At 50.8% G+C, this 27,559-nt stretch overlaps 1 protein-coding gene across 2 annotated transcripts in view; it reads left to right on the top strand.

Moving 5' to 3' along the window:
- The window catches only part of TMEM132B (transmembrane protein 132B), a 343,041-nt gene that overhangs the window by 159,296 nt on the left and 156,186 nt on the right, over positions 1 to 27,559 (top strand). For both annotated transcript variants that reach the window (XM_032876500.1, XM_032876501.1), the window contains exon 3: positions 24,539 to 24,685. In XM_032876500.1, the coding sequence (XP_032732391.1) occupies positions 24,539 to 24,685 (147 nt within the window). The remainder of the gene's footprint in view (positions 1 to 24,538; positions 24,686 to 27,559) is intronic.

Here is a 27,559-nt window from a genome sequence, read left to right on the forward strand (position 1 = left end):
ACCACGTCCTTTCCACCATCCTTTGCTTCCCATTCAGTTTCGTTTTTCATGTGAGACTAACGGGAACCCAGGACTTTATCTTTGGAATGGGTTGATTTTTTGGGGCTACCATTCGGCAGGTGTGTGATCCCCAAGGACCATGCTCTGGGTTTGGGTCTGGAGAACAAGTGTTGGAGCAAAGGGAGAGCTTTTACCAGCATCTTCTTACTGAAGTCCTCTCCCTGGAGCCTCCTATTTCCTACATCTGAGGGGACTTTTCCACTTCAGTTCTCCTGGGTCATAGGGACTTCTCTGGTGTTCTTCAGATTCCCAGGAGAGCTTGCAGAGATGTGCAGACCTCACTCAGCTCACCCACAAACACGTTGCTTTCCTTGTTCAGATTCAGAAGGTGGCTGTTTTACCTATCAATTAGTCAGTCCCTGGAGTTTCCTGCCAGAGTTCAACTTGAACTAGGCAGACACATGGAAGGAGACCTCCTTTGGGGGCTTCTCTGGGGTTTCAGCCAAGCCCTCCAAATGCACCTTCCCCTGCAGACCCTCCCACCTCCACCAGCAAGGCTTCTCTTTCTTCCTTGCATGTCTAGGAGCCTTTACTCATGCTTGGCAATCTCATACCCCTTGGTGCTCACTAGCTAATTGCAATTATGTGCTCTTAAAGAGAATGGAGAGGAAAAGGAGACCGTTTGTGGCTTGAATGAGAAATGAGGAAGAGGGGATATTTCCAATGCTGCACACAGAAAAACAACCCCTCAATGTTGGTGGCTTCGTGTTGCAGAAAAATGTTGAGAGTTAAATTTCATTTTGTAGCGGGGCTGGAATGCACAGCTGAAATCCATAAGATCAGATATAACATTTCCATCACTGAGCAGGTTAATAAAGCCCCTAATAGGATTTGCTGACCATAAGAACCACAGACCAAGCGGCAGGAAGGTTTTATTTATTTGCCATCTGTATGTAAATTTTGCTATTATGGAAATTGTGTCAGAAATTGGACTGCAAGAAGATAGCACACAATGTACTATAATATTTGAGCTAAGATAAAAAAAAAGCCACCTCTGAGTGTATATATGTATGAATAATCTAGCTCATTGCTTTCTGTAAGAAACTCGGTCTCCGACTCCAGATCTCACCTGTGATCACAGTGGACGGGCTCATTTAAATATGCAACAGTCACTCAAAGGCTAGGAGCCGGGGGCTGAGTTTTCCTGGGAAAAGAAGTGTCCACGCCTGGTGGCATTATTAGCTCTCAGAATCCAGTGCCAATCTGTCATTTAGTGGCTCCCCGGGTGACTGTACAGAGACTGTTGCATTGCCAAGGGACAAATATTTTTGGAGTTAATTATAGCTAGTCATGGGATGGAGGAACACCTCTTTGCTTTTCACTCTTAAAGAAACTCAGCTGACATGAAGAAATGAAATCAGGGCTCAGGAGGGCTGCTGTCAGTGTCCTGGGGTTGCAGAGGGAGTGGTTCACGGTGCAGCCAGTGGCTCTCCTTAAGGAGCGTGCATCACACTCCGTCACGCCCGTTTACAAAGTTGGCCTTGCCACCGCTTCCTGTTTCCATAGCAACATGATTGGGGTCCAGAGAAAGTGGCCGGCTCGCTGTGGTGAGAGCTGTGCATGGATCAAATCACCTTCCATGTTCCTGTGAGTTCTGAATTTCCTTCCTCCAGAAGTTTCTAAGGTCTAGAGTGACTTTTGCCTTTAAGTTCATATTACGTACCACCTAACATCAGCCTGCACTTGCGCCTTGGGAACCACTCGTGCCGGGGAAAAATCATGTCTGGTGATGCCCGAGATGAGTGTGAGGTGTCCTAGCGCCAGAGACAGTTGTGTGGGCAACGCTGAATTACCCAGTGGGAGTAGATGCCTTCTGCGTCCTCGTCTGTCCTGGTTACGTCAAGGAGACTGTCTGTGTGTGACGCCCAGCGTCTCTTGCATCCTCTGACACTTGTTTGTGAGTTTGTTTTCATGCTGAACAGTGGAAGCCCACGCCCCAGGCTGGGAGCCTTTGGCATGCGGCTGCATCTGGCTAGAATTTAATAACATTATTGTGTTTTTATTGTACTTATTTTAGGGATTTCTTATCTTTATGGAAAGCGATATTGCCTTTTTCATTTAAAGTGCTGATCTATTACTTCCCCCCCGGATAAATTTATGTGAACCCAGGGAGCAGATTTAAAAGAAAATATGAAGTAAGTAATAATACAGATGGTCCCCAGGATAAAGCAAGAGAGTATGGCGTGGTACAGTGACTCCCGCGGACGGGGGAAGCTCGGCGGGGGCAGGTGCCCCAGGTTCAGTGAGGCTCTTGGGCTCCTCTCTTTGGGAGCATCTGGGGATGGTTGACTAGGATGCGCGCATCCTTCTCCCAGCGTCTGCCTGGAGGGATGTCTGATCTCTCCCTGTTCCAGCTCTCTCTCTCTTTCTCTCCTCTCCTGGAGGCTATGCGGTGAGTCTAGAGGGAGTCCCCTGCAGGGGTTAATCACCCAGGTTGAGGGAGGTGTTCAAAGAGGGCAAGTTTGTCCCCTCCTCCCCTGAGAGCTGGGGCTGCTTCAGGACATCTGTCATGCCATGGGGAAGCCGAGTGGTCCACGCAGGGACCCGCACAGCCTCCAGCCAGCTGAGCTGACGCCCACGGGCACACCTGTGCATGATGCTCAGGTGTCAGAACGCTCTGGAAGCAAAATTCATGTAAAATAAATGCCTACTCTGCTGTGGCGAGGGGAGAATAACTGGACTGACCTGCTTCCCAGGGACCCCAGGTCTCTCTCCAGTTTCACTGAGTGCACCCTGGGGGTCTCTGGTGGCAGAATCCCTTGGGGGCAGGCTCTTAAAATGCACATCCTGGGCCACATCCAGAGCCGCTGAGTGCCACTCACTGCAGGTGGGGCCAGCAGCCTGTTGTTCCATTTGCCACTGTGCACTCATGTCCCCTGTGCCTGCTGCGCACTGCGGGGGAATGCACCTGTGCGGGTGTGTGGGTGGGAGCAGGTGGTTGTGCTGCTTGAGGGCGTGTCTACTTTAGGCCAAAGGGAGCTACCCGCCAGGGTATAAAATGCAGAGGGTTCTCCCAGGCGGGCTGGTCCTGGGGGGGACTTATTCTGCAGGTCCGGGAGCAGCCGAACCAAAGGGAAACCCTGGGTGGGAGCCCAGGTCCGAGGTCAGGAGAACTCAGTCGCTGGGTTAAACTGAGAGAGAACCATGGAGCTGGGGCAGTGGTTGGGTAGGGTGGCTTAGTGAGGTCACGTCTCATGTGCACTTACTTTCCCTTCTGTCAAATGAGGAGAACGAAGCAGCTACTTCAGAGCGCTCTTGTGAGGGATATACAGATTTATATATATATGTGTGTCGGGGCATGGCACATAGCTTTCATCATGATGCTTTTCCTTATTACTATAATTCTTTTCCACCTCTGCAGGCCCTGCTGTATTGCATGGGGCATGGTGGACATTCTCACAGGACCTTCGCTGGGATGGACAGACCCCCCCAGTGAAGGCGGAGACAGCATTTTCTTTAAGGAGCCCCTCCTTGGCATATGCCTGTAACTCTTGCTCCTTGCTATGGGTGTCAATAGCCATTTACTGGGCACTCACTCGGTTAGCAAGGAGTCTTGGATGGGGTGTTCACCTGTAAAGATCTTAAAGATTCTTTTGGGGGTGGCCTGCAAAAATGCAGACAGATGAATGACGATGGGGCAAAGCTTGATGCAGTGGGTATTTCGGGAATGTTTTGAAACATGGGTGTTTAGAGAGACTGGAAAAGAGATGTCCCTTGATCTTGGCTGGTAAAGGATGAGCTGGATGAATGAGGGTATGAGAATGGGAGGGCAGAAGGCTTTCCAGATCTGGCAGAGATGGCAACATGGAGTACGGAGTGCTGGGTGGCCCAGCCGTGAGGGCTGTTGGTGTTGTGGTCAGGAGGCTGATGGGACTTAAAACCTGTGGACACGCTGATCCATTCCTTCCGTTTGCCCCTCATTCCAGGAAGCTGTGTGGTCTCATGGGAAAAGCATGGACAGTGAAGCAAGGAAGGTTGAAATCCCTATTTTTAGAAGGAAGGCAGCTCCAGTGACGTCTTGCTTTTAGCCCATTTTGGGTTTCTGACATCCAGAATGATGAGACATTCGTGTCGCTTGAAGACACTAAATTCTTGGTCCTTTGTTTGCAGCAGCAGTTGGAAACAAATACAGTCCCTTAATCAATTACTTAAGAGGATGGCTTTGCCAGTGAGCCGAGCCCATTACAGAAGGGAAGTAGACTGTGAGCGTGACCACCGAGATATTCCTCACCACGGTCAGTGAGCCTTCCTGGCTCCAGAGACGACTTGCCATCGTGAATGAAACAAAGATGCCCCCTAGATGCTGCCAGTGCTGGGGGAGGCATGTGGGATTTGGGGTTTTGAGACATGGGGGCTTTTTGGGTTATAACTCCACATTAAATGCAGAACCTTTGAACTACTGGTTGGATCCCATCTTCCTGATTGAGGGTTTATGTTCAGTTTGGAAGGAGAGAATGCTGTGGTACAGAAAGCTGGAACCAAGGATGGGTGCATTCCTACAGGTTCCAACCTGTTGGGGGTCCAAGGCCCCATCATCCCCTGCAAGACACTGCACGGTGCACAAGTATGTGTAGGAAGTGCATGTGGGCCCAAAGCAGACCCTGAGACAAGGATTTGGGGCTGGTAAAAGGGCACTGATGAGTCCTTGGGGCTTGGTCCACTGGGGCTCCCCCTCAGAAGTGTGGAGTAGGTGTCCCAGAACTGTTCCACTGGAAGACGAGGCAGCTGGAGCATTTACCTACTAACCGGCATCCCAGGTGGTTGAGGGTTGCCTCCGGGCAGGGAAAACAGAAAAAACAGCAGAGAAGCCAGATCGCTTTGGTGCAACCATGGGTCAAGGCTTGGGGAACTGTCCACCACTGCAGTGCTGAAATTGGGTGGGCCCGGAGCAGTGGTGCGGAGTGGCTTCTCATGTGCCTGCTACTGTTCTTGTGTGTGTGCACGTGTGTGCGTCCACTTGCATAGTTCACACAGGGACTGAGTTGGGCACACAAGCAGGGTCCTCCTGCTGGCTGCTCCACAGGTGCTATGCCTCTGCTGTGGAAGTACGTCCTTTCAGGGGGCCAGTGGGAAGTGCAATTATGACAGATCCCAGGAACCTGGGCTGCCTGGTGCCAGCTGAAGTGGGGGCTTGGGGGTGGGGTCCGGTGATGCTGATCAGGTGGTCTCTCTGGGAGTCTGCCAGTCACCTGCCCTGGATCTTGACCCCCTTGCTGGCGTTGGGTTTCCAACCTTCTCCTCCCTTCTATGAGATGCCCTCGATCTCTCCTATAAATCCCTTTCTCATATGCTGACCAGAGTGGGTTTCTGTTGTGTGCAAACAAAGAACTCTAATGCCATCTTTCCTTGAGCATTTGATTTTTTAGGTTATTATCACATGATTTTATATTAAATATCAATAATTTCCACTATACACCCAATATCTTTAGACTCCTAAAGCACAGACACAAGTAGGCTAGGGCTCATCCTTTCTTCCACAACCATTGTGGTTTCTCAGTGCAGTCAGATAGCATCTCTGTCTTTCTCATTGAGATCATCTGGTTTTATCTTCTTTATTCCAAGAGATAGTCCCAAGACACTGAACAACTCTGAACAGGAAGTTTTGTGCCAGAATACGTAGGAGATGCTTTGCTGCGCTTGCTACTGAACCATGACACAGGGTGATGGGAAGAAAGGACACATGGCAGTTGGATGTCTGGCTTCTGGTCCTGGTGCTTTAGAACCTTACTTGGGTCCCTTCACTTCTCTGACTCTCAGTTCCTTAATCATAAAGCCAATAAATCAATGGAGATGTAACCAAAGAGGCTCTTGGAAGAGTTGAGAAGTCTATGAGAGATGGGTGATTTGATTATTGTAATTGGATGCCAGAAAGTTACATGAAGCTCTCAGCTCAGAAACACTGTTCTAGAAATGTGTTTCAGGGTTGAACCCCTCATCAAATTATTCTAGCTCAGTCTAAATTTGTGAAAGTTGTGGGTGTTTTGCTTTTTAAAAATCTGTTTCCCTTGCCTTCTCTTTGCTTGAAACTTCTTTCCGTCTGCAGCTTCCCATTCTCAGTGGTTCTGCAAGCCACCAGCGGTGGAGATGGGAGATGTGGGCAGGTGGAGGTGGGGGGCCATGTGTTCCACAGTGGTGGGTTTTTTGACAACTAAAGGTAAACTCCTGAACTCTTTCTTGGCAGCTTGATTCCTCTTCCAGATGTGTTTTTTTCTCTCATCTGAGCTGTTGAACAAACCGTCCTGGGGTGGAATTCCCAGGTTGAGGCACCAACTGCTGAACGGAGCTGGATGGGGACACCTCTGGTGGTGGAAAATTGCTTCTTTGATTCACGGCTTAAAGATCCTCGGGGTGCAGCTGTCAGGGTTTGGTGCAGGCGGAGGCCGCCCCTGGAAGCTGGGCTGGGTCACCCCCAGACCTGACATTTCTGAGCCCCAGTGTCTGTACACCACTTTTCCCTTCCTAGTTTCATTGCAACTGATACACTTTTTTTTTTTTGGCAATACATTTTTCTTAAAAGGCAATTTTAATTCACTCCCTTAAGGTCAAGATCTGTCTCTTGTTTTCCTGGCTTTCCTTTCTCCTAGTACACATTAGAGTAAACGTGTAGCTACAACAGTAATGACTTTATCATCTCAACCCATCTCATCGTGGGTGCCGTGACCTCAGGGGCTGAGCGGTGGGCCCTCTCTCTCTTTACCACCGGTTTTCACTAATTTGTCCATGTGTACACATCACCAGGGCTACTGTTCACTTCATATTTTCTTTAAATCAGCTGATATTTTGACTAAATTTGATCACCTACAACAGAAACTTTATCTATCTTCTATAAATGGGAAGCCAGTGTCATTGCTGTAAATAGAAGGCAACTGTTACACACAGAAGCCAGCGTTAGAGCGTCAGGCTGCATAGTTGAAGGCTCCAAAGTGCTTGGATTTTGAGGCTCATTAGTTCTCTTTGTTAAAGGGGGAGATTTGAGGGTGTTGGAGAAGGTTAAATGGTAGTGCTCAACTGCAGTGTTCCACTTGATTCAATCAGAACGGCTGATAAAGATTAGAAGCTCTTCTTTTCCAACTTAATGTTATTTAATATTATGTCCCTGTCATGCCACCTAAAATTTTCTCATGCACCCTTAGGGAGAGGGGTGCCTGCCACCTTCTGAGAACACTGCTGGCTTCCTGTTTGTTAAAAGAGATTTTTTTATCATTTAATTTCAGACATATAGAAAAATGAGATGAGTTGCCAGGATTTTTGTTGTTGTTGTTGTTATTTGTTTTTTCAGAGGAGGGGGGAGGGGCAGAGGGAGAGGGAGAGAGAATCTCAAGTAGGCTTCATGCCCAGCACGGACCCCAATGTGGCACTCAGTCTCATGACCCTGAGATCATGACCTGAGCTGAAACAAAGAGTCAGACACTCAACTGACTGAGCCACCTAGGCTCCCCCTCCCCCTACCTTTTTTTTCTTTTGGAGTTGCCAGTATTTTTATTTTTATTTTTTTAAGATTTTATTTATTTATTTGACAGACAGAGATCACAAGTAGGCAGAGACAGGCAGAGAGAGAGGAGGAAGCAGGCTCCCCACTGAGCAGAGAGCCCAATGCCAGGCTTCATCCCAGGACCCTGAGATCATGACCCGAGCTGAAGGCAGAGGCTTTAAGCCACTGAGCCACCCAGGCACCCCTTTTGAGTTGCCAGTATTTTTAAAATTTGGCTAACAAATGGGCGAGATGAGGGTTTGGTATTTTATCTATCTCTTTCTTCCTGATAACATCTGGTGGGCTCATAACAACCGTGGGGCCTCTGGAGACTCGCCTGCCCAGGGTGAGGGGACTGGGCCTGAACTCTGGCCTCTTGGGGGCATCTCTGCTGAGCCCCCTCTTGGCTGTTTGTTTCCCATCCTACAGAGGGGCTCAGCACCTGGAGGCTGCCCCATGGATTTTATCATTGGAGGTGGCCGATGCACCTTGAGCTTCCGTCCAGAGGGAGGCTTTTCAGTGTCGGCGAAGCAGAGTGTTCTAGGTCACATGACAACAGAAACTGATGGACTTTGTGTTGGGCACAGACCTACTGTAACTGTCAGACTGCAGTTTACCGGGGGAAACGGCTTTAATTCTATGACTTCCCTATACTTTATGGTAGTTTTGGCAACAAACAGAAATATGAGCAATTGATTTAAATGAGTCTCCAAGGAATACCATATTTTTAATTGAACTCGTGAGAGGCAGGTCAGTGTCATTTAAATTTCTCTTGTGGAAGATTCATTAATTTCTTAATCCAACAAATATTTGAGTGTCTTTCATTTGCCAGGCACTGGTTTTTGTAGTGACTCTAGCGGGGAAGGGTCTGGTTCCCTGATCTTCTGAAGCTGTGTTCTAGTAGAGGAGGAACAGAGAAATCCTTAGTATTTTGGTGTTTGTGGTGACCATATTTTCTGAACCAAACAAGGATATATCAGAGTACTTGCTGATTTTAGTTGGAGCCAAGTCTAGATGGGTCCCTAGTGAGAAGGCGGTGAGGTCAGTGAGTTGGTGAGGAGAAAGAACGTGTGGCCAAGTGTGGTCAGCACCAGGGCCACTGATGTCTTTTAAATTGGGGAGTGGCGAATTGAAAGTGAGTTTTGTATCCCTGCCCGCAATGAAGTAAATGTCCACCGCAGATGAACGAAGTTGTACATTCTGCTTGCCTTTGCCTTTCGGTTCTTTACATGAAGGTTTGTTGCATTTTTGTTTTCTACGTAATGGTTAGTTTGTTGGAATTTAAAATGCCTGTGAACGTAAGACAAGGGGAGTAGACTGTGACTAGGGGAACAGCCAGTGAGGGAGCGAGTGGAAAGAAGTTGGCCAGGCACAGCAGAGGTGCTTGAGGAGAGCAGGAGAAGGAGCAGTGCGGGCAGGACGCTAAGCTCAGCTCAGGTTTAGGAGGGACAGAGAGGAGGTGCTTTTTTTTGGGATCCAGCAATACGTAGTTGCATTTTTGGGTCTGTGAAGATAAGAACGGCTCACCAAATGCTGCGGCCCGGGGAGGCACAGTATGCCCAATGGTGTCGCGACCTGGCTCGCATCCCACAGGGAGCTGTTAGCCAGGTTCAAAGTAACTCTCCAGCTCTCTAAGACGTGCGGCTTCTGTGGTTTCTTTTCCTCCGGATGTATGAAATTTCTATGTCTCTGGAGCCGGTTTCGGAAGTGAGGATACACAGTTCAGGAGTCTGAGGTGCGGGGAGACGTTGCCTGAGAGAGACAGCTCTGAGTGTCCGTGACTGCATCAGACGTGGCGTTGGATATCCCAGACGGAAATCTGCTCTCTTCATGCCACTTACCCTTCTATTTTTTTTTTTTTTAAACCCCAGGTTGCATTTACGCCCCATCGCTTAGGAAGTCTCTCTTTAGAAAGAAGGATTAAGGAAGGTTTCTGTCTCTCATTTTCCAAGTCTCTGCCTATAACATTGGAACTTGTGTCACAAACGCAGCTAAAACTATTAGATCCTCGAACACACGAACCCAAATGGGTGCTCTGGGCATTCCCTCATTAAGGAACAAATGGGTCTCTGGTCGGTGTGGAGAGGACACATTTTCTCTTGCAGGAAGGCCAAGCAAGGCAGTGTTACCCGGAGTCCGCTGTCATTGGCCTTTTGTGTGTCCCTCACAGTTATCTCAGCAGGTAATGGATGGCTTACCCTCCTCCTTTCTAGCAGGATCTACACTCCTGAGCCTTTACTTCTGTTTCTCACAGCACGGAAGAGCACTAGGGTACTGTGTGTGTCTGTGCACATGCATGCACCCAGGTGTCTGACCCGCTTACTGTGTCCAGTGTAGTCCTAGGAGACTATTTTCTTGGACCGAGGAAATGGAACAAAATTGTCAGGCTGGGGAGAAAGGAGAAACTCATCCAAGAATACTTCTGCCTGGGTAGCCTTGGCGCTGCAGGCCTGTTGCAACTAAGTCGTTCCAAAGTCACACTGTGCACCATTACAGCTACACGGGTGGAAGTTCTTGTCCCCGGAGTGCGGCTTCTGTGGGCAGAGGGCAGTGCTTTTGGGGTGTCCCCTGAGACTGGGGCATGTCAGTGTTCGGGACCTGTTTACTGTGGTCTGTACCCTACTCAGCTCTTCACCTTTGTTACCTGCTTGGTCCCTGGGGACACTTGGGCCCTGGTTAGAAGGACAGAAGCGGCACCTATTTCCTATATGCTAGGCGTTGTGCTGCGTGATGTAAATACCTTCATTCATGTAATACTCAAACCTACCATCCAAGTGGACACTCTTGTCCCCACGTTACAGGTAAGGAGGCTGAGGTCCAGAGAGGCTGAAATCATTGGTGTCAGGTTGCACAGGTAGAAAAGGGTGGCACCTGGCTTAGAACCCGGGCGCTGGGGTCTGCAGAGATGCTCTTCGCTTCTCCGTTGTATTGCTTTTTAGGCACTTTCCACGCCGAATGGAAGAGACGCTGGAGAGGAGAGGCTTGGAGCACTTCCCCAGCCAAGAGGAGGCAAAGCCCGCGTGGGCAAGGCTGGCTCGCCTCCTCCTGGGAGGCGCCGTGGGCTGGGACCCGCGACCACGGGGGCCCAGCTCTGTTCTGCGGCACCCCGTGTGCGATCGTGGGTGTGTGAATAATTCCTCTGCAGCAGCTCCCCGGTTTTCATGAGGAACAAATGGGATAGCACGTGTGAAAGCTCTCGGCAAGCACTGGGGCTGCCGCGGGACGTGAGATGCCGTCTCCGCTGCTACTAGCGAGTGACGCATGAGGTGGGGCCTACCGCTGCCCTGGGGCCCTGAAACCCACACCGGCTTCCCTGCCGCTCATCCTGCATCTAGTGCCCGAGTCTGCTATGCAGACTCTGACACAAAGCTTGGTTAGGGCGCACTCGTAAGCAGCCGCTGTTGGTAACCGAGACACGGCAGGTGTCCGTACCTTCCGAGAGCATATCTCTCAGCTTGAGAAGCCGCTTGAGTGGCTTTGTTTGTGACATCAGTTTCAGTGTTTCTGCATCAGATAAAGCCGGTCATTTCCATGGTGGGGACCTGCCGTATTTCACTGTTGGATTGTGCGTCCAATTCAACAGGTGTGCAAGGGTGTGCAAAGCATCATTTGAAGATGGGGTTATAATAAGAACAAGTGAGATGTGCTCAAATAAACTAAGCTAGTCCTGTGCATCTAGGAAGGCTTCTCTGAGGAGGTGTGGATGTAGTTGAGTCAAACATGGATGGGAGTGATCCAGATAACCGGAGGTGGGGGCGTGGCGCGTGAGGGATGAGGCTTCAGGCGTAGTGAACCATCTCTGCAAAGGCCTGAACTAGTCAGGGTTTGGGTGGGAAAGGACTGGCATGGCCCCAAGAGAACTTAAGGATGGGGGCTTCTGACTAAGGTGGGGGCAGGGCGAAGGGAGCCAGCCAGGGGTGGTGAAGCACCCAGGACGGTTGACAGGGCCGAGCATTAGCACCCTGGCCCAGGAGGCAAGGCGCCGGTGGGATTTGCAAGAACCAAGGAGAGCATTAGTTGAAGGCAACCAGGCTTGTCCACGGGAGCCGTGTGCACAGCGAGAGGAGCTCGGCTGCCCTCACCGGCAGGGAGAAGCCAGGGCGGTAAAAACCGCGATCTCTTCTCTCACCTTCTCATCTCCTGCAGTGTTTTCTGTTGATTGATCCCACTGGAAGCCCCAGGAGCCCAGGTGGCAGAAGGGAGCCTCTTGGGATGCTGTTCACAGCTGTCAGCCTCCAGCAGTATGGGCAAGAGGAGAAGGCTAAGAAAGAGGTCTGTGGGAGAAACAGAGAAGATCCAGTAGAGCCAGGTGGGAAAAAAGCCCCGGGCCTCTGAGGAGTTGAGAAGAATCAGTAGGGAAGCATGAAGCCACGAGCCTAGAGAGATAATGAAAATAGCACCTACTAAGTTCTCCTAGTTCAGTCCTCAGATAACACCTAGAAGGTGGCTACTGTGAGCCACGGTGAGTCCATTTCACAGGAGGAGACTGAGGCTCAGAGAGGTGATGCAGCTCACGGAGCAGCTAAATGGTAGAGCCAGGACTGGAAGCCAGGCAGCCCGGTTCCAGAGTCTGTGCTGTTAGCGCTAAGCCGTTAGTTTCGCCACTTCCTGCATTAGGGCAGCTTCACGATCTCTCAGTCGCGGTCCACACCATGCAGGGCTTTGTGGGAATGTGGATGTGTCTGAACACTGGCGTAACCAGTGAGCTTTAAGCTTGGAACTTTGATGGTTCCAGATTTTGAGCAGGTCATCCTCGTGGCCGGGTAGCTTGTACCAAGGGTTGCCCATGCTTACTGCCGCGACACACGTGAGAACGATGCAGGGGTGTGGAGAGAGGATGGGGAGACAGTTACAGAAAGGAGGGTGTCAAGGCTGATCCCCAGGTTTCTGGCTTGAGCAGTTTGCTGGATGGTGGTTGCTACTGTCTGAGGGCCCCCCTCCCCAGTTGATATGTGGACACCCTAATCCCCAGCATAATGGTACTTGGATATGGATCTTTGGGAGGTACAGGAGTCACAAGGCTGGGGCCCTCATGATGGCATTTGTGCCTTTATAAGGAGAGACAGAACAGAGCTTTCTTCCTCTTTCTGCTCTCCATAATATGAGTACACGGCAGGAAGGCGGCAGACTGCAAACCAGGGAAAGAGCCCTCGCCAGGGACAGAACCCTCCAGCACCCGAACCGTGGGCTCTCCAGGTTCCAAAACTGTAAGAAATAAGTTTCTGTCGTTTAAGGCCCCTCCCACCTCCGCCACCCCACCCCACCCTGGTCGATGCTGTCTGGTCATAGCATGTCTCAAACAGACTGAGACAGTGTCTTTTCCCAAAGAGGACAAGAGAAGCAAGATGGCTTTGTTTTTTTATTTTTGGGTGGGCTGCTCTTGAGTTCTGAGTATGTTGAGTTTGAGACTTCTAAGAGATGATTTCAAAGTATTCTCTTGGCCACATAGCTGAGACTCAGGAGAAAGTTCTGCGTTGCGAAAATGACTCTGGGTCATCACGCTGTAGATGATAGATGAAGCTGTGAATATGGATGTGTGTGTGTGTGTGTGTGTGTGTGTGCGCGCGCACACTGTGGTGGCTGTGAGTACCCAGATTACTAGCAAGTGTTCACTGACAGAGAATACCCAGGGTGTCAGGGTGAGCCCTTGTTCATGTCTGGGCAGGGAGGAAGAGATGAAAAAACTCAGTGTGGCTCACAAAGTGCTTTCATTTACTAGACAAAATGGTTCTTTACCAGGCATTTGAGAATTTATATCACCAAACATTGTACAAATAACAGAGATGACAGAAAAAGAGTTTAATTCCAGAAAAGGTCAGGTTATTTGAGTTTTTTTTTATACCTTAGCTTTGTTTATTAACATTTATTACTAAAGTGATGGATATGACAAAGAGAGAGGAGCTTGGGTTGTTTCCATAGATTCATTTTGTTTAATATTTGCACTCGGTACGCACATGGATGGCTGAAATACGGAACATCCTTCCACCATCTGTTCTCTTGTCCTTGGATTACATGCTAACTTTACATGTGTATCTTTTGTGAACTTTGGGATTTCATTTGGGACTCTGAGCAGCAGAAATGTCAGAGCCTGATTTTTCGTTGGTGCACTCTCAACTGCAAATAGAAGAAACCCAACTCAAAGAAGCTTAAAGGCGATTTCCTGGCTCTTGTAACTGAAAAGTGCCAAGACAGCCTCAGGTCTGGATGAATCCAGATGCTCAGACAATGGGCCGGGAAGCCATCTCTTTCCCACCTGTGGATTCAACCTCAGGCAGGTGGTGGAGTCTTGCAGCGCTTCCTCCTTAGTGAACAGAGAGCTAGGCTCAACTCTCCCCAGCAAATCCCAGGTCCAGTTCTCTTTGTGAGCCCGTCCACCACGGCCAGGGGATGGGATATTTCTGATTGGTGTGGTTGGGTCATGTGGTTTCTCCTCGGACCAATCAGTCTCTTCAGGAGGACGGGATGCTGTGGCCACTCACACACAGGTTCCTGAAGCAGAGAGTGGAGTCAGGTCAAGTGGGACTCCCTGGTCTGAGCATGCGCTGCTCCCAGTGGGAAATCCAACTGCTTTATTAAGGGACGGAGCTGGGTGCTGGGCTGACCCCACAGTTCCACCTGGTCTTCTGTGGGTGAGGTGACCAGGACCGGGAGCTTGTTGGATGGCTCTCCCAACAGCTTTCCTGTACTTCTCAGTCTGTCCCCTGAAGCATCTTAGCAATGAGGGATGGTTCTTTGGAATGTCAGCATTTGGGGGGCAGGCTGCTGCTTTAGGAAGGGGACCCACCTGGGCGCTCCTGTCACCACCGCCTGCATCACCAATGCTGTGTGGTTCTTATTATATGCCGAGCTCTGCTCTAAGCCTTTCCTACATAGTCTCCTTTCAAACCTCGCTGGGAGGTATTATTAATAGTCCCCTTTTCTAGATGAGGAGACTGAGGAGCTCAGTGACTTTCCCAAGGTCACGCAGCTGGAGTCTGGGTTTTCAGCCAGAAATGTAGTTTCCAAGTCGGCGGTAACTTCATTATTCTGTCTGTCTCCTAAGACTCTCCATTTGTCCTGCACAGAACAGCTCATTAACGCCTGACGTGTAGTTGGTACTCAGTGAACAGACCTTAAATTAGACACAGTACCCCACAGTAGCATTTTGAACCCAAGCCTTGAGACTGTGTCCACTTTCCAAATCCTTTTCATTTCAGAAGCATTTCTGGTTCCTAATTACTCCACATTTACTAATCCTAGCTTCCCATGAAACAATCTTGCCTTGCTAATTGAACCATGAGAAGCCATTCATAGGGCCCTATGAAAATTTCCATGTCCCTGCTTCTGCCAAGTGTGCTCATGGTGCGTGTGTGGCATTTCATCGCTTTCCTACCTTCTCTTGGTCAGAAGCAAGTCACAGGTCCTACCCGCACTCACAGGGAAGGGACAAAGCTGTGATCCCCAGGAGTCGGAGATCAGAGCAGCCACCCTGGAGTTTATCCACTTTGCCCAGTGTGGACCAGCACTGAGTAAGCGGCCAAGTCAAGAGGAGCTCTGGGCTCTCCCTCCAGGCACCTAGTGCTTCAGAGAGGAGAAACCTTTGCTGTCCCCTCACCTCACCTTCTTTATTTTGGCCTTTGTGCCTGTAGAGAATGTGTCGGGTCCCCCAAATTCTTGCCCGCCCAAACCTTAGAATGGGACTCATTTGGAAATGGGATCATCACTGATGCCCTTGGTTGGGATTAGTGTAGGTCCTCAGTCCAGTGACCGATGTCCTTGTAAGGAGAGGAGAGACACAGAGACATGGGGAGGGGGCCGTGTGAAGACAGATCCTGAGATTGGAGAGAGATGTCTAGGAGGCAGGCATTGCCGGCGACCCTGAGAAGCTGGGGAAGAGCCAGGGACCAGACTCCCCGAGAAGGAACCCACTCTACCAGCACCCTGATGGCAGAGTTCCAGCCCCCAGAACCGAGAGAGTGCACATTTCTGTTGTTTTAAAAACCTACTGCCCCCCCCCCCCCCGCCCCAGTTCGTGGTCATTTGGTACAGCAGCCCCAGGAGACTCATACAGCAGCACAGAGCAGGGGAGACCCTGCAGGAACATAGGGGGGCAATTTTGTTCTGTTGGATTACCTGTGGAAGGCACTGTGATTTGAGATCGTCCAAGTGTCTCTAAAGCCGGAATCAGGGAAGGAATGATTGTACTGTAGAAGCCATCATTTGGTTGGGCAAACAACATAATTACAGTCTCAACAAGGCACAGGAGAGCTGGCTTCATGGGCCGAGTGGAACTTCCTGCAAGGGGGAACCCACTGGCATTTCCACACTCAGAGCTCCCTTGGCCAGAGCGGAGAATAAAATTCTAGAATTGTAGAAATTGCTGCAAGCTCATTCTTATTTATCATTCTTCCTTGCTGCGAGGGACCCCACTGCTTTGCAAATCGACTTTGCGGATATCTAGCTGTCTTCCAGGGGCTGGACAAACAAACAAACAAAGTGACAAGATTGAGGCCCCACTTGTGATAGGAACATCGCAATAATTAAAACCATTCTTCTGCTTGTGAAAACGTTAAATTTCTGATTTGTCCAAAGCTATACATAGAGTTTGCTTAGCATCTGACTTTCCTAGATAAAATCTAGAATCAAACAGGGAGACAAGAGAGGGGAGATCACTCCAAGGAGGCAGTGGGCATTGCTTGGGGAAAGTTCTCCCGTACATCGAGATCCTTCTTAGCATGTTCCCATGCTCAGAGCTGAATTCCAGTGTCCTCCAACACTCTGCTCAGAAGGACTATGGGCTTTTCCAGCACGGGTTGTCTATTTGTCCTTCAAGATGATTCCTGTTCTCTTTCAGCCTCAGAGACTGAAAATACCTATTCTCAGCATCCTGGTTTTCAGCCACTTGGAGAGGAGGGAACCCCCCACCTGCCCCACCATCATCTTGGCTGGTCCAGGGTGGGAGGGCTCCCTCCCAGACTCTTTTCCCTATCCTGCAATCTTCTTGAGTTTAAATCATGGTCTGAAACGAGTTCTCAGCAGGGCCTGACTTTGCCAGCCTCCAGGTGCCTGGTGGGAGATGCATACATCCTTCTCTCTCTCTGGTTGACGGATCACACTGAAAGTGGTTTGCTGGGAGGATCCAAATTGGAAGTATCTTCATAGTTTTCCTGAATCATACCCTGAAAGTGCTCCAGTGCCCAGGGCTGGGCTTATCTCAAGAGAGAGTGTCGAACACCAGATGTTCCCTGGCATTCCTCTCCTTGACAGCATGTGATTGTCTGGAACATGTCCCAAATGCTGTTACCCAAAGAGTGTTCTGAGGACCACACGTGTCCTCGCAGCAGCTTGTTTAAAAACAGCGCTGCTGGGTCCTGCCCCAGACCTAGTGAATTACAGTCTCTGCAGTTTGGGTCTAGATATTTCTAAGCAGCAGCAGGCGATTCTGCCATGTTCAAGAGTTCAAAAACCTCTGGTCCAGTGGCTTCCCATGCCTGTACCCCTCCCCTGCCCTTGGTGGCTTTTTTTTTTTTTCTTTTAATGGGCCTCTTCAGGTTTCAAAGTCTGATATTTGTGGGGTCTCCAGGGACAGATGACACCTTAGATAGAGACCCTCTGTTCGACCAATATTTATTAAGTGCCCCCCATCCGCTGGGCCTGGTTCTCAGAACCATGGATAAAGGAGGGAGTAAGACTCCTAAAAACACGTGCTCTCCCGTGGTTTCCTCCAGTGGGGGAGACCGCTAATATGCACGGGAAGTGAGGTGTTTGTGTGTTAGTGTTCTGTTTCTGATAACTACGAAAGGCTCACCAAGAAGGTGACATTTGCCCAAACCTGAAGGAGATGAGGGAGCGATTCCTGCAGGGGTTGGAAGGCACTCCCTGTTCTAGGAACCAGAGGAAGCATGTTCCCCACCAATACAGAATGTTCACATATTTTTATGCGTATCCAACATGCTTTTTGAAGGTGCATTGCCATCCCAAGCTCCAGGAGTGTTAGGACTTTAATCTGAGACTGTCTGGGCTATTGGAAAGAATCTAGTGAAACAGGAGCATGAGGTTCCTGTTTTGGTAGATTTTGGTAGACAATAGCAAGCAAAAGGAACCTCAATTGGGACTTTTTTTTTTTCTTCTGTGAGAAATGAAATACAAATTATGACGGGTTTATTTTATCTTATCTTAAATAAAGTTTAGGTTCAGCAATTCCCACTCTGTGCCACTCAGGACAAAGCATGCATCGCCTGTCGACATTTTCCTCCGATTTTCTATAACTATGCAATACCACGTTTTTCATTTCACACCTGGCATTGTCAGTAGGGTCACGAAGAGGATCAACTTAGCAGAGACATTTGAGGGCTTCCCCAGTGTCCTCAAGAGCTTCACAGTGCTTTGCCATCGCAACCGCTCTCTTTTGAAGAAAAGATCCTTGTTGATTGTCTCCTGTTCAGTTGTTAATGGTCCATACAGATCTGTTGAGCAACCGTGGGGACCCCCTCCTGGATTCTCTTTCTCCATAGCTTTGCTGGCAATTGGCAGTCCTCCCGGACTCCAAGATCTGCAATGTCACTTTGCAGTAGATTTGCATTACATTTGCATTGTGCTTATGGCCAATAGCCAGCACCACTGAACCAATCCCAGGGGCAGGGATGATGGAGTGGTGGGTGGGCACAGATGCACGTCACCCAAGGGCCACCTGTGAGTGGGGACTGATGATCTGAAGAGTCAGCTCATCAACAAGTAGTTTCTCATTCTGCCACTGTGGTCTTCTCAATGGACTCCCATAACTACAAGAATTCAGATAAATATTTGTATAATGAAGACCCTATGGAAATATAAATGTAAGGTTTTTTGGTAAATATCAGAAAGTAGTTGTTACGTAAGTGAGCCAGAGATGGTCCCTGTACATTGGCCCCTGTATTGTTTATTTCTTCACAGCAGACTGGGACTTGTTAGCTCAAAATCCTGCCAGCGCCAAACTCAAATCTTTATACATCTGATTGTTATAAATATATCCCAAATAAACATATATTTAGCCATTTGGAGCCTGCCTGCTTTGCACACCCTGCAAAAACCCTGCATACCCAATGTCTGTTAGCCATAAACGCTGGTGAGAAGACCCTAACTAAGTCTGCTGTGATCTACAGACTTGCCTCTGTGTTGCTTAGTGACATCAGGTAGACACGAAAAACCCCCCTCAGATCTTCCTGTTCCCGCAGCTCACTTGTCCTCCTCCCCTTTGGGGTGGGGCTGGTGCCATGTCCTTCTTACCCAATGAGGGACTCCATAGCCTGCAAACCTGGCCAAGGGTTGCCCCATAAAGCTCGTTGTGTGCTCCTGCCACCTTGTGGTCGTGCCTTTTACTGGTTCGGCCCCCGGATCCCCGAAGCTCATCATGGCGATGAGACCATTAATAGTTTTCCTATAGTTTTGGATATTGTTGTTTTTATACATAACGCGTGTTAAGAATATCACCAAACCTAAAAATATTTCTCTAAAACACATTTAATGAATATTCAAGACACGGATTTTTCTGGGCTTAAATTACTCTAACGAGTATAATCTAAAATCGGGAAGGATTTGGGCTTAGAACTGGAGTGCATGAACTGGTTTATAACTTGTATTCAGGAGAGGGGCAGAACCTGAGTAATTTGCCTTTAGGCTAGTGTTTCTGATACCCAGCATTGGTTTCTTCTCTTGTGACTTGAAATTCCGGAGCCACCACTTGTGGTTGCTGCCACGTGATTCAGATGGGCTTAACTCTATTCTTAGTGCAGGGATGGTTGTTAACTGGCTAAACCAGTGAGCTTTGGTCTTCTACCCCCTAGGCCACCTAGTTCTTGGTCCAGGGTGGAATCCTCAGTCTGATTCAGCCAATGAAAACCTAGCTCCAGGATTTTGTTCTGAGGGAGAGAATCTTGCTTTTCCTTTGTGGATGAGGATGCAAGATCTGGAGCTGCTGCAGCCACACTGACCCCAAGAGGAGAGTCTGTCAGTGCACAGGATTAATCTTCTACTGCACGCCCACTGTATAGGCAACCAGATGGCCAAAAATCCTGCCTAGAGTTGAGTATTTAATTCTAAAGTGGGTGGCCTAAGTATAAGAAAGACTCAGACGCACTCAGCAGACAACTTTTCTTGTGTCCTGCTAGGTGTTAGATAAGGTGGGCTGGAGAGATATAGGGAGAATGAGATGGAGAAGCTGTGGGTCTCTGGCCTGTCTCTAGTCCCTGCTGGGTAGAGGCTGGCCTGGAGTCTAGATGTCTTCCTCATTGCTTACCCACAGCAGCTGGAATGTCACTGGTCCCTGGTCCAACCAGCAGGGGTACTCATCTGGATTCTAAGACCCTTCCCCGTCACAGACAAGGTCAAAGTTTCAGATTACTCTGTGCACCTCAGAACAAGGGTGGGGCCCTGGGCACCCGGGCAGCACCAGGTGGTGGAAGTTGTGAGGGAGAAACCCCTCTGTGTGTCCAGGGTGGTGGTAGTCTGACTCGTCCTTAGGCCTCCTGCTGAGCTAGACCAGTGGGGAGGTCACATCCTGTGGTAGGTGTTACCCTGGCTGCAACTCGGTGTCCCTGTTACAGACATGAGATCTGCTTGCTTTGCCACGACGAACTTCATATGGCATTAGAACCCATGTCCAGAAAAGTGCACATGAGTGAGCACACCCTGATCAATTCTCAGAACTCAGCAGCAGGCACACCCAGAAGGAGAAACCAAACATGGCAGGGGCCCCAGAAGCCCGTCTGGGGACCCGCCCAGTTTCTTTCCCGGAGAGGAACTGCGATGCTGAGCCCAACCTCAGAGATCTGTCTGCTTGTTCTTCCTGTAAATGGGATTTTGCAGTGTGCCCTTTCTTGCATCTCTCGGGGTTCATCATGTGGCTTTGGGTGGCGGGAGGTGCTCATTCTTGTTCTTGAGGCTCCGTATTCCCTGGTGTCTGTTCTATTGTCAGTGAGCAGTTCAGGCTGTTTGCATCGGGCCTGCATAGGATGGGCTGCCCCGAACTCCCCCTGCTCTTCTGGGGACCACAAGCATGCATTTCTCTTGGGCATATGTCCAGTAGTGGAAGTGCTGGGCGATTGATCTACAGAAATCAGCTTAGGAGACACGGCCAGAGAGCATTCCAAAGAAATGGCACCACGTCCACGCACCCCAGCAATGCGCATGAGTCAACAGGGGTCAATGCTTGCTGTGTTCTCGTCGTTTCAGCCCCTCCGATGGGCAAGTGTCTGCTTTTTATGCTTGAGGCTGACGAGAGTGCATTGTACTGACAGTAATGATAGGGATAATTAATATTCATAATTGAGAATAAAAGCTAAGACAGGCCCCATGATGCCGTGCATCTGTCCTGTGTGGCTCCCGGCCCCAACGGAGATAGTTCGTGTCTGACTGTTGAGCTTATGATTCCTGCCCTTTGGGTATAAAAGCTGGCCTGTCTTTATGGTGGTTTTGGTAGTTATTTAGTGGCTTGAAAGTCCACTTTCTGGGGGAGGGATGGGCCCTAGGAAGCCTGGCAGGGGGCGAGGTAGGTATCTGTTTTCTTGAGACTTCCTCTTTGCCTCGAAATTAGCCATACGGAAGTTTCTGGCTCGCCTTGTGCTCCCAATCTCCGGTGCAGCCTAGTGAGCCTCTCGGGTCTGACTTTGTGGAGCTCAGGGGAGCTACCAGAACCAAAGGAGACCGGGAGCACAGGAACCAGGAACGTTAGGGCAGAAACTTTCCTGGCATGCCCTGGGTCAGGCAGGAGGTCGCCGTCCTCCTCGGTGGCTTGGGAGGAGGGTGGGACAGAGAAGAAACTAACTGGGTCTGGAGCCCTGATGCTGAGCACAGTGCCCGGGGGGGGGGATGGTGGAGTAGAAATTGAGAGCCGGTGACCCTGCAGGGGAGAACATAGAGATGCCTCTCACCCCCGATGGCTAAACCTTGGGGGGCTAACCCAGTAGGTGGCTGGCTGCCCCTGGAGAGGGCAGCCAACGGGCTGGGCTCCTGGTAAGCAGCAAGAGGTGAAGGAGTCAGACACGCTCTTGAGAGCATCACAGCAGGTAGAAAAGCACCTGTGGTGTGCCGGGCCAATAATCCCACCTGAGGGAAACCTGGGGAGGCCACCATAGTCTGCTGTCTGCCTCTGTCCTCAGGCACAGTCCTGGTCACTGGTGTGACCCTGTTGGGTGACCTCTGTTGGTTACAGGTCACCATCCCAAGTCTGCCTCCCAGCCTCCCCTGGGATCCCCTGGATCTCTTTAGGACCAGCAAGGACAGTGACCGAGGTGAGCACAGTGGCTGGCCTCCAGACCTACTTGGGCCCTGTCCCTGCTGTTGGTACTGTGGTCACCCTGGTGGGAAGCCTGCTTTCTCAGCACTCCTAGGGAGAGTTGGCCTATTGCAATGGCCGCTGTCTCAAAAAACAAAAAAGACCGCAAAGGAAGGGCAGTGGGGAGGCCCTGGCATCCAGTCATGTGAATCCGTTCAGAGAGGCTGCGTCCCTGAAGATGTCTCTGATGACAAGGGGACCTATGCTTTGTTTTTGGGTCAGAATGAGAGAAAATAAAAAACCCCAAGGGTGGGAATCTTCAATGGACGTGTTGTGCTGGAACCTCTGTGACCCCCAGCAGGCCACTCCATGGGGAGGGGCGGAGGGGCCGAAATGTGTTCATCCGGACTTTGAAGACAATAGTAATAATGCGGCCCACGGGGCTGTCTGATGGAGGGACTCCCTGAGCAGTCGTGTGCGAGAGAGAGGACACCCTAATCGTTAACAACAGCAGGGGCCACCAGACAGGAGGTGCGAGTTCTGGAACATTCTTTCCAGTTGCCTCTTTGCTGGCAGGACGGAATGGCTGACAGTGGGGACAGAACAGGACACCTCTGTTCATGGTTCGCCTAAGTCAATCCCGGGAACAGCCGGGGGTGAGAAGGAACGCTTGGAGGAGGTAGCACCCTTAGTCCGCAGTGTCGGGCAGGAGGAGAGACAGGTCAGAGCAGGGTGTGGCGTCCGCCTCTCCCTGGGGCGCTGCCGGGTCTCCAGGGACTTCTCCGGGGTCCTGGTGTGCGGGCTAGCGGTGGAGCATGCTGGCATCTGTGTGAGGACTTGCACAAGGCAGACAAAGGAAGCAGAAGCATTTCTCCTCTGTGTAACTAAGTCTGCAGGTATCTGAAGCCCCCAATTCCATCCCTGAGCTCCTCCAGGGAGGCAGCAAAGCCAGTGGCGTTAGGACAGCCCTCGAGTCCAAAATGGTCCCTGCTGCTCCTGGAAATTCTGCTTTTATAAGCTCCCTTCTTCGGTTCTTGGAGACTTGTGTGTGTGTGTGTTGATAGTTGCTTTTTTATTTTTGTTATTTATTTATTTATTTATTTAAGTTTCAACCTCTCCTAGGAGGGGCTATTTGCCTGTTTCTACCTCTTTTTCTTTTTCTTTCTTTCTTTCTTTTTTTTTTTTTTTTTTTTTCCAGTTGAGGCAAAGTTCAGGCAACCTACAATTGGCCATTTCCAAGGGAACGGTTCAGCGGCATTTAGCACATTCTAGTCCCGAACAAACCTGTGCTGGTTAGTCTGGCGGTCATTGCCCCTTCTCCCCAGTGCCCCTAGCCCTGGCAACCCCCAGTCTGCTCTCCGTCTCTACAGATTCTCCTCTTCTGGACCTTTCACATAAATGGAATCACACAGTACACGGCCCGTGGTTTCTGGCTTCTTCGGCGTTGACCGATGTTGTCCAGGTTGATGTACCTTGTAGCATTGTAATGGGTGTCAAGGCTTCATTCCTCTGTATGGCTGAATTGTGCTTTTTTTTTTTTTTTTAATTTTACATTTGTTTGAGAGAGAGTGAGCAAGCAAGAAAAAAAATTGAGAGAAAGAGCACAAGCGGGGGGCAGGGTCAGAGCTTGAGGGAGAAGCAGGCTCCCTGCCGAGCAGGGAGTCCCACATGGGGTTCAGGGCTCAATCCCAGGACCCCAAGATCATGACCTGAGCTGAAGGCAGATGCTTAACCATCTGAGCCACCCAGGCACCTCAGTCCTATTGTACCCACAGATGTATCCTGATGTATCCACAGATACATCAAAATATTCCTTTTGATGTATCTGTGGAAAGGGTGCCCAGGGCCTCCCTGGGCATTGCTTGTGGGTCCACAGGCCTCTGGCAAGCAGAGGGATGTCATGCCCCCTCCCAGCCAAGCCCCCGCTGACCCTGCATGGTGATTGTTCCTGGACTCCTTTTGCTCTTACTTCTACATGGTTAAGGCACGGCGAGCAGGGGGCGTTCTGTGGCTCTGTCTTCCTCCTGACTATTCCCAGACATGTCCCCAGCTCATCACAGACCAGTCCCAAGGCTGCTGTCCAAGAACTTGGAAGATACCAGGGAATCCTGCTGTTAGAGAGGAGGACACAGACTCTGGTTAGTCACAGCTGAGGGTCATTTGAGGAGCAGGGAACATGGAAAACAACCAGGCTGTGAGCTGGCCTTTTCTTGGTGCTGGAGTACTTGGGTCCTTGGGTTCTTCCTTGGGGAACTGAGTTCTGCCCACACCATACCAGGCATTTCCATGGCTACCCTATCCTGCCTGGAGAATGAGTGTCTTTTTTTTTTTTTTTTTCCTGATGATGGCGTGCCCCATCCTTCCTTTCTCCCCATGTGCTCAGGGCCGCCCCTTCCTCCTCGTCCCCTGGGCTTCCCCAGCCCCAAGCTGTGTGTGCTCCCTCCCTCTCGTGGACAGCAGGCCGAGCAGATCCCATCCACTGCCCAGACACACCTGCCTCACCTCCATCCCTTGGGGGCCCCGAAGCAGACAGTGATCTGGCTCCTGGCACATTGATGAAACAGAAAACGAACGTGCTTGGCAAGACGCTGGGGCTCCTGCTTCAAGGCGCTTATAAAAATAACAGGACACTTAGTTTTCAAAGGAAGCCACTAACGGCCTCTCTTCCCTGTGTCTCCCAGAGGAAAGGGAAGATGTGCTCTGACTCTGTGTATCTTACCACCTGTCTTGAACTGCTGTGGTCTCATGCACGCATACATCTTCTTCCCACCCCACAGAATTAAGGCTGCAGCAGGGGTGAAGATATCGGCCGTGCGAGTCAGCAGCGACCAGCAGTGGGCTGTCCAGGAGGAGATAGACAGCAGCAGCGAGCAGACGACAGCTGCCCTCACCTGCGTGGGCCACCACCCGGACACGCAGAACAGGTGAGCGCCGACGTCCCCGGGCGAGGCTGCAGCCGTGGTGAGGCTGGGGGGCGGGGGGAGGGCAGGCTGCCAGAGCTGAGAGCAAAACGATGTGCACAAACGGGGTGACGCCTCTGCGTTGACGGGCGACTCATCAGTGCTGCTCCGCCGTTCAGCTTCCGAATGGCTCCATTATGGGGCCGCGTCGCTAAAGGAGGCTTTCAGTCTTCACGCTCTTTTATACACCAATGGCCCAATTAGGGGAGCAGTCTCACCAAATGGCCTGAACTCGCGTATGCGCGGGGTTTGAGAACCGCATTTTAGGAATTTATTATTATTATTGTAATTGTTTGCACTGAAGACTGAAGAATGAAATGAGGACCGTAGACATGATCTAAGAGGCGAGGGGGAAATGTACATTTTTATGAGCAAGAGAGGCGGCTAGAGCGACTGAGTGATTGTGTCTCAGTGCGTAAATGCAGTCGTCTGGCAGGTATCACGCCTGGGTATCGGCTTATGGAGTCAGAAGGGGAAGGCGGGTGAGCTTGGTGTTCCCGGCACACACTTGTCCTCCCCGGCTCAGACGGTCACCTTGGGTTTCATGGGGCTGTGCTCACCTGGGAGGTGGAGGGCAGTCATTGCTAGTTATCGTGCTTCAGGACCCCCAAAAGGCAGAGGGAGCTGTCCCCACTGTGGTAGCAGCCTTTTCTCTCAAGGGATCAGGCCAGAGAGCCCCTAGATGTGTCATCCCGGTCCCCGTCTTAAAACCACAATGGATCCCACTTCAGCCAGGACGAGACCCCGAGGCCTCAGCTTGGCGGGGGAGCCCATGTAGATATCTGCCATTGTCATACCCTGTTCTCTTTTCTTTCCCCTCTAGTATTTAAACTCAGTAGTGTTAGGCCCTGAGGGGATGCTCTGTGGACTCACCAGGGTGTGGGCAGGTGGCTGGGCTCCTGGGGCTTGGGGAAGTTGGGTGGAGCTTGCCTCCTTTAGAGGAGTCCTGTGCGGAGTGCGCCCTGCCAAGGTGACCCTGGCCAACCTCAGCTCGGGTCGTGTCCTGCCTGCTTCCAAGAGCTGTCTCAAAGGGGAGGGCATGAGGGTCCGGTTAGAAATACCGACGACGCCAAACTCAACATTTTGACTTTCCTGCTCTCCAGCCCTCGACAGGGCTTTTCCTCTGCAACCTCGAGTGGCCCAGGGTTTCCTGCGAAACTCGTCTGCCCTCTGAGCTTTCCCCCACCCTGGATTGTCAGTATATAGGGAGAGCCTGAATTCTTCTGTTGGCTCAAGTGCTTTCATCCGCAAGTACTAGGTTACCCCCGGGTCGTGGCTGCTACGATGTGGTTTTATCACCTCACCTGGCAAGAGGTTTAGGGGCGGGTGGTTGGCGGCTAGTTAATGTGGCCTCACAAACTGATTCACCCAGGTATGTCCTGCCCTCCCCTCGGTTGTGCCCAGCTCCCTGGCTGTCATCCTTCCTTCTGTTTGCTCGTGGCCACAGCAGTCCCAGGCTTCACCAGCTCACCCATTGTTCCCTAACACAGACAGGGAGGCATTTCTCTGTGTCTCTTTTTCATCAGGGAGGAAGACCTGGAAGTCGTCTCTTCAGCTCCCGGGGGAGCAGCGAGCTCCTGCCTTTGCCCCAGAAGCAGTCTCGGGAAAGCAAACACCCGGAACTGTTTTGGGGAGTTGTTGCTGCTGGTGGTCTTTGTTATAAAGGAAGAAGGGCGGGAGAATGACGGTCCGCTAGCACCTGGCCACACTCTTCAAACGTGGTGCCTGCCAAGGGCTGTGGCTTCCTCTCTGTGTTGTGCTGGGGCCCAGACCCCCTCTGGGTTCCTTGGGGTGTTGGTCAGGTGGGCTTTGTCCAGTGGCTGCCATTGGGTGCCGCACTGATGAAGCCCAAGAGAAAAGGGGTCTTGGGTTCCTCGCGATGATGGAGAGGGGGGCTGCCACCAGGGACGTCTGGATCCAGCTGTCCAGCAGCATCCTTAGTGACCTGTCCCCCATCTGTCCTCTGGGTTGGCAGCATCTCCAGCAGGATCTTCCCTCCTGGTGGCAGGTCGGCCACCAGTAGCTCCCAGTGTCCATCCTGCCGGTGGGTCACTTTAGGGAGGACGCCGCTCTTCCCTGTCAGGTCCCCTGGCCCTCTTTGGCCCAGCTTGGACCATGGGCCCACCAGAACCCGTCACTTTGGTCATACCACCTGAACGACACAGGGTTAGAGGATGAGAGAAGTTCTTGGGGATGGCTGCTGGGGCAGACACAAGGGGCCTTGCGGTTACCACAGTCCTGATATGCTAGAGGGGCCCGAAAGTGATGCCTGGATGTACACCCTCCGAAATCAACATTTGGGTATACATCTTGGGTGTAGATCTTTCTTGACTCGTAGTGGGGTGAGCTCTTGATGACACCCATCGTAATTTGAAGTACTGGAAGTTGAAAATGCATTTAGCACAACCAACCTCTTGGCAACCACAGCTTGGCCTGGCCTGCCTTCCCCGTGCTCAGGGCACCGACATGAGCCTCCCACTAGACAAATCACCCACCACAAATCCTGTTTTAAAAGGAAGTGTCAACTCTCTTGTGTCATTTCCTGACTCCTGCACTGACAGTGACAGACAGCTTGGCCGTGAGGGTGCAGGGGGCGACCAGGACCCTTGTGATCGTGGGGCTGATGGGGAGCGGCGGCCGCTGTCCAGCATCACAGGAGAGGATGCGCCCGCGGATCCTGAGCCCGCGACAAGGTCTTGATTCAAAAATCCAAGTCCGGTTTCTACCGAACGCATTAATCGCTTTCCCACCGTTGTCCAGTAGAACAGTTGCACGCACCTCAAGCTGTCCTGAGTCGGAAGGGTCTGTGTGGGGGCGGGATCCATGGTCTCTGTGTAG

This window comes from Lontra canadensis, unplaced genomic scaffold, assembly GCF_010015895.1.
Source record: "Lontra canadensis isolate GAN:19392208 unplaced genomic scaffold, GSC_riverotter_1.0 scaffold58, whole genome shotgun sequence".
Taxonomy (NCBI): domain Eukaryota; kingdom Metazoa; phylum Chordata; class Mammalia; order Carnivora; family Mustelidae; genus Lontra; species Lontra canadensis.